Genomic DNA, 6,933 nt, shown 5'->3' with positions numbered 1-6,933 from the left:
TGCTGGGATTACAGGCATGAGCTGCGCTCAGCTGTGTATCAGTTGTTCTTTCAAGTAAAAATGATACTCCATGAAAAAAGGATTTTCTTTCTTTTTTTTTCTTTTTTTAAGAACAGAGTCTCTGTTACCCAGGCCAAAATGCAATAGCACTTCCATAGATCTCTGCCTCAGAACAAACAAATAAACAACAACAATAACAACAAAAAAACAACTGATGCAAACTCCGGTTATTCAGATATGGTACCTGGGCTCAAGCAAAACCTCCCACCTCAACCTTCCAAGTAGCTGGGATTACAAGTCCAAGCTACCATGACTGGCTAAGGACTAGTTCTTTTAGTGCAAATGCATGGCAAGGAACAATACAGTGACTACCGGTACAATTTTGTGTCGCTGCCTGATTTATGCTTAAGTTGACAGTAATTTTACCCAGCATAGCATTTACATCATGCAAAATTCAATTCAGTGGGAAGGGCAAGTAGCATCTTAGTGTTGTTATTAGGAAAATAGCTTTGACCTCATGTGCTTTCTGAAAGGAGGAGTGTTCATGGGTGTATTTTACTGATGAGAGGGGCCTTTTCATGTGTTGGGACCAAAAAAAAATAAGCAGACTGAACTGCCACCCTGTAAACAAATATTGGTAAATTGAAGATTAGCATAAGATTGGTTTTGCTGTTTCTTGGTATTCCTTTCGAGTTATTCCCAACTGAGGGAAGCTTTCAAGGCTGGCAGTAGGTGAGATGCCTACTGAGTAACAATCAGAGGTCAGGTATGCCTGCCTTTACCTGCCTCCTATCAGAGTATTCACGGTGTCTGTCTCTTTCAGGTGACCCCGAGAGTGTGGCTGGGGAGTATGGGCGGCACTCCCTCTACAAAATGCTTGGTTACTTCAGCCTGGTGGGGCTCCTCCGCCTGCACTCCCTGTTAGGAGATTACTACCAGGCTATCAAGGTGCTGGAGAACATCGAACTGAACAAGAAGGTGATGCCTGTTGCCTCTGGCCCCTCTTGCCAGAGCCAGAATATCTATTTCTAGAGAACCACTCTGATCTCTTAGGACAAATTTCCAGGAGAGGAAAGAGAACTCTTCCCTCAGGCCATTGAAAGTTGAGACTAAATCTGGGCAAACAGCTGTGGTAAAAAGCTGGACCTGGATGATTTTGATAGTTAATGACAGTTTTTTATTCCGTTTTCAAAATGGAGTGATCATGGCAGCTTGCTCTGTCGCCAGGCTGGAGTGCGGTGGCGCATCTCGAGTCACTGCAGCCTCCTTCTCCTGGGTTCAAGCAGTTCCCCTGCCTTAGCCTTCTGAGTAGCTGGGACTATAGGCATGCGCCCCCCAGGCGCAGCTAATTTTTTTTTTTTTTTTTTTTGTATTTTAGTAGAGATGGGGTTTCACCGTGTTGGCCAGGATGGTCTTGATCTCCTGACCTTGTGATCCACCCACCTTGGCCTCCCAAAGTGCTGGGATTACAGGCGTGAGCCACTGTGCCTGGCCCATGGCAGCTCTTTACTCTTTACGTTTTGCTAAAGGATTGAGAAGGCCAGATGCAGTGGCTCACGCCTGTAATCCCAGCACTTTGGGAGGCTGAGGCAGGTGGATCACTTGAGGTCAGGAGTTTGAGGCCAGCCTGGCCAACATGGCGAAACGCTGTCTCTGCTAAAAATACAAAAAAAAAAAAACTAGCTGGGTGTGTTGGTGGGCACTTGTAATCCCAGCTACTCGGGAGGCTGAGGTAGGAGAATCACTTGAACCTGGGAGGCAGAGGTTGCAGTGAGCCGAGATCACACCATAGCACTCCAGCCTGGACAACAGAGCAAGACTCCGTCCCAGAAAAAAAAAAAAAAGAAGTAAAGATGTAATTCTAAGATGGTATGTTCACTGATACATGGTTAGCTGTTGTGTTCTTCCTAACTACAGAAAAATATTACAGATACTTTTTATTTGGTGTTTGGCTCGTGTGTGTGTATGTGTTTCTGTCTTCCCTGTCCAAAAGGACTTAACTGAAAAGACAAGAAATAGCCGGGCGCGGTGGCTCAAGCCTGTAATCCCAGCACTTTGGGAGGCCGAGACGGGCGGATCACGAGGTCAGGAGATCGAGACCATCCTGGCTAACATGGTGAAACCCCGTCTCTACTAAAAATACAAAAAACTAGCCGGGCGACATGGCGGGCACCTGTAGTCCCAGCTACTCGGGAGGCTGAGGCAGGAGAATGGCGTGAACCCGGGAGGCGGAGCTTGCAGTGAGCTGAGATCCGGCCACTGCACTCCAGCCTGGGTGGCAGAGCGAGACTCTGCCTCAAAAAAAAAAAACAAAAACAAGAAATAATAACAAAACTGAGTTGTATAGCATTTTGGAGCTGAAAGAGATTTTAGGAATTACCTGATCCAGAACCTTCTTATTACAGCTAAGAAAATGGATCCTCAAAACATACAACTTAACTGATGAATAGGAAGATGGGCTCTCAAACTCTGGAACTGTAGAGCTTCCTCTGGATAGTTCAGGGCTCTGCAGGGAAAACTCTTGGTGTTCCTCCCTGTAGTTCTATCTAGGATGAATTGGGACTCATGGATGTTTGTTCCACTTCCTTCTGCAGAGTATGTATTCCCGCGTGCCAGAGTGCCAGGTCACCACATACTATTATGTTGGGTTTGCATATTTGATGATGCGTCGCTACCAGGATGCCATCCGGGTCTTCGCCAACATCCTCCTCTACATCCAGAGGACCAAGAGCATGTTCCAGAGGACCACATACAAGTATGAGATGGTAAGGGGGACTGTGCCCGCCACCAATGACCTTTCTAATCAGAGGACTCCTTGGCACCTATGCCAACCGTTTTTGGTAAACACCATCCAAAATATTGCAGTTTTTAAGCCAGGAGTTCACGGCTGTAGAGCGCTCTTTGATGATTGTGCCTACTAGTAGATCACCTAGCTGGAGTGCAGTGACGCAGTCACAGCTCATGTCAGCCTCAACCTCATGGGATCAGGCGATCATCCTACCTCAGCCTTCCCAATAGCTGGATCTAAAAGTGCACACACAACAGACACAACAGCGGCTCAGTGGCTAATTTTTTTTTTTTTTTTTTGAGACCAAGTCTCTGTCACCCAGGCTGGAGTGCAGTGGTGCGATCTCAGCTCACTGCAACCTCTGCTTCCTGGGTTCAAGTGATTCTCCAGCCTTAGCCTCCTGAGTAGCTACAGACGTGTGCCATCGCATCCAGCTAATTTTTGTATTTTTAGTAGACATGGGGTTTCACCATTTGGCCAGGGTGATCTGGAACTCCTGACCTCAGGTGATCCATCCACCTCGGCCTCCCAAAGTGTTGGGATTACAGGCATGAGCCACCACGCCTGGCCAAGATGATGTTTTAATGGCTAGCGTACTCTAAGAGTTTCTGTTGTGATGCCTGTTACCTGAGATCATTAACATCTTGATGATAAAGACTTGATGATAATATCTTTTGTTTCAGTTATATCCTCCAGCAGTGCCTACATTTATTTATTCAGCATCAATATGAACATCAGAGTGTTCACTGGCTTCTAAGTGTTTTAATATAAGGTGTGGATATTAGTGGGAAGGAGGATGGGTTCAAGGCATGCATAGAATTGGGAGGAGCTTCCTAGGCAGAGAATAGCATGAGCAAAGTGGTTGAGACTTGAAAGTGTGGTGATGCAGCAGCACAATAAACCGTTTTGGCTGGAGGGCAAATAGATAGTAGGAATTGGGTTATTGGATTCTGAGAACCTTCATTAACCCAGGTAAAGTATAGTCCCGTGTCATTTGATGCTGCAGATCCATTCTGAGAAATGCATCATTTGGTGATTTTGTTGTGTGCACATCCTAGAGTGTACTTACACAAACCTAGATGGGAAACCTACTACATACCCAGGCTACATGGTATAGCCTATGGCTCCTTGGCTACTAACTTCTAGAACATATTACTGTACTGAATAACATAGGCGGTTGTAACACAAGGTATTTGTGTATCTGAAAAGAAAAGATACAGTGAAAATACAGGATTATAATCTTGTAGGATCACCATCCTATATGTGGCCCATGGCCAGTTGTTGACTGAAACGTTGTTGCACAGCACATGACTGTTTAGTCTATATTCTGTCGGCATCAAGGTCACATCAAAGGTTTTGGGTAACTCGATCCTAACTGGTGTAAAAGGATTGACCTGCTAGTGATGTGTGGGACAGACTGGAGAGACTAAGGCAGAGGTGCCAGTAAGGAATCCCGGAGATGGTTAAGGAGGATCTGGAGCTAGGATGGAAGTTAAGTAGATCTAGAGGGAGGATTGGAAGAGAGGTGGGATAAGTTCAATGACTGGTATGAGACAACTGGGTAAGTTAAAGATCTGTGCAGAGAATGGTGAGGCCAGTTGACAGTGGGGACCTCAGGAAGTCCATCTTATTTGACCCGGTACAACTCTCCACCCCATTCCCAGATTAACAAGCAGAATGAGCAGATGCATGCACTGCTGGCCATCGCCCTCACTATGTACCCCATGCGTATTGATGAGAGCATTCACCTCCAGCTGCGGGAGAAATATGGGGACAAGATGCTGCGCATGCAGAAAGGTGACCCACAAGTCTATGAAGAACTTTTCAGTTACTCCTGCCCCAAGTTCCTGTCGCCTGTAGTGCCCAACTATGATAATGTGCACCCCAACTACCACAAAGAGCCCTTCCTGCAGCAGCTGAAGGTGTTTTCCGACGAAGTGCAGCAGCAGGCCCAGCTTTCCACCATCCGCAGCTTCCTCAAGCTCTACACCACCATGCCTGTGGCCAAGCTGGCTGGCTTCCTGGACCTCACAGAGCAGGAGTTCCGGATCCAGCTTCTTGTCTTCAAACACAAGATGAAGAATCTGGTGTGGACCAGCGGCATCTCAGCCCTGGATGGTGAATTTCAGTCAGCCTCAGAGGTTGACTTCTACATTGATAAGGTATGCTGTCTCCTGGGCTTGGGGTCTTGTATTAAGTGTTCACTATCTTTCATTCGCTATTGTGGGCACATGAAAGTATATCGGGGAACAAAATCAAAGATTCCTGCCCTTGTGGTACTGTCACAAGGTGCCAGCCGTGGTGGTTCACGCTGGTAATACTAGTACTTTAGGGGAGGCTGGGGTGGGAGGATCACTCTAGCCCAGGAGTTCAAGACCAGCCTGGGCAATGTAGTGAGACCTTGTCTCTGTTTACAAAAAAAAAAAAAAAAACCCAAGAGATAAACAATAGACGTTTTTTGGGGTTTTTTTTGTTTGTTTTGTTTTTGTTTTGAGATGGAATTTCGCTCTTGTTGCCCAGGCTGGAATGTGATGGCACGATCTTGGCTCACCACAACCTCCGCCTCCCAGGTTCAAGCGATTTTCCTTCCCCAGCCTCCTGAGTAGCTGGGATTAAAGGCATGTGCCACCGTGCCTAACTAATTTCGTATTTTTGGTAGAAATGGGGTTTCTCCATGTTGGTCAGGCTGGTGTCAAACTCCTGACCTCAGGTGATCCGCCACCCTTGGCTTCCCAAAGTGCTGCGATTACAGGCGTGAGCCACCATGCCCAGCTAACAGTAGAAGTTATAATTAAACAAATTATGTAGTAAGAGGTTGCCAAGCACTGCAGAGTAAAGGAAGGAAGAGGTGGTGGCAGGCACAGGTTGCAGTGTTAAATACAGTGTTCAGACAGGCTTTGTTGAGAAAGTGAAGTTTTAAGCTAAGCTAAGACTTGAAGGAAGTGAGGGAGTGGTTTTTTGTTTGTTTTTTGACAGTCTTGGTCTGTTGCCCAGGCTTGAATGCAGTGATGCAATCTCGGCTTACTGCAACCTCTGCCTCCCAGATTCAAGCAATTCTCCTGCCTCAGCCTCCTGAGTAGCTAGGATTATAAGAGGCTGCCACCACACCTGGCTAATTTTTGTATTTTTAGTAGAGACAGGGTTTTGTCATGTCGGCCAGGCTAGTCTCAAATTCCTGACCTCAAGCAATCCACCCGGTGGAGGGTTCTTACTAACTCACCTAAGGCCGTACACGGTGGCTCTTGCCTATAATCCCAGCACTTTGGGAGGCTGAGGTGGGCGGATCATGAGGTCAAGAGATCAAGACCATCCTAGCCAACATGGTGAAACCCCATCTCTACTAAAAATAAATTAGCTGGGCATGGTGGTACATGCTTGTAGTCCCAGCTGCCTGAGGCTGAGGCAGGAGAATCACTGGAACCGGGAGGCAGAGGTTGCAGTGAGCTGAGATCGTGCCACTGCACTCTAGCCTGGCAACAGAGCGAGACTCTGTCTCAAGAAAAAAAAAAAAGCTCACCAGATACCTGCAGGAAGAGCCTTCCAGGCAAAGGAACAGTTAGAGCAAAGGCCCCGAAGAGGAGTGAGGCCAATAAGTTTAAGGGACAGCTGCAGTATGCCCGAGTGGCCTGAGAAAGGAGGCTGTGTAGATGAGGTTGGAGAAAGGGCGATGGTGCTTTGTAGACTGTTGGAGTACTTTACAAGTGGGAAGCCATTGTCCTGCTGCCTTTTTAATTTTTTTATTTTTAGTTAGCAATAATCACACCTCACATAACCTTCATTGGCCATAGTGCCACTGCACAAAGCTTTTTTTTTTTTTTTTTTGAGACGGAGTCTCATTCTGTTGCCCAGGCTAGCGTGCAGTGGCATGATCTTGGCTCACTGCAACCTCCACCTCCCAGGTTCGAGCGATTCTCCTGCCTCAGCCTCCCCAGTAGCTGGGACTACAGGTGCGCACCACCACACCCGGCTAATTTTTGTATTTTTAGTAGAGACGGGGTTCACCATATTGGGCAGGCTGGGCTTAAACTCCTTACCTCAAGTGATCCGCCCACCTCGGCCTCCCAAAGTGCTGGGATTACAGGCATGAGCTGCGCTCAGCTGTGTATCAGTTGTTCTTTCAAGTAAAAATGATACTCCATGAAAAA

At 46.9% G+C, this 6,933-nt stretch overlaps 1 protein-coding gene across 2 annotated transcripts in view; it reads left to right on the top strand.

The window, feature by feature from the left end:
- Nucleotides 1–6,933, top strand: part of EIF3L (eukaryotic translation initiation factor 3, subunit L) — a 37,602-nt gene that overhangs the window by 16,905 nt on the left and 13,764 nt on the right. Inside the window, exons 5-7 of one of the 2 annotated variants that reach the window (XM_011964260.1) lie at nt 824–978; nt 2,595–2,765; nt 4,453–4,950. In XM_011964260.1, coding sequence (XP_011819650.1) covers nt 824–978; nt 2,595–2,765; nt 4,453–4,950 — 824 coding nt within the window. Of the gene's footprint in view, nt 1–823; nt 979–2,594; nt 2,766–4,452; nt 5,192–6,933 lie in introns of those variants that run through there. The other variant, XM_011964259.1, reaches the window with a different exon arrangement.

The sequence above is a fragment of the Colobus angolensis genome, unplaced genomic scaffold (genome assembly GCF_000951035.1).
Source record: "Colobus angolensis palliatus isolate OR3802 unplaced genomic scaffold, Cang.pa_1.0 Scaffold65, whole genome shotgun sequence".
Taxonomy (NCBI): Eukaryota; Metazoa; Chordata; class Mammalia; order Primates; family Cercopithecidae; genus Colobus; species Colobus angolensis.
Note: the sequence above shows the minus strand (reverse complement) of the source record. Positions and strands in the feature narration are given on the sequence as shown.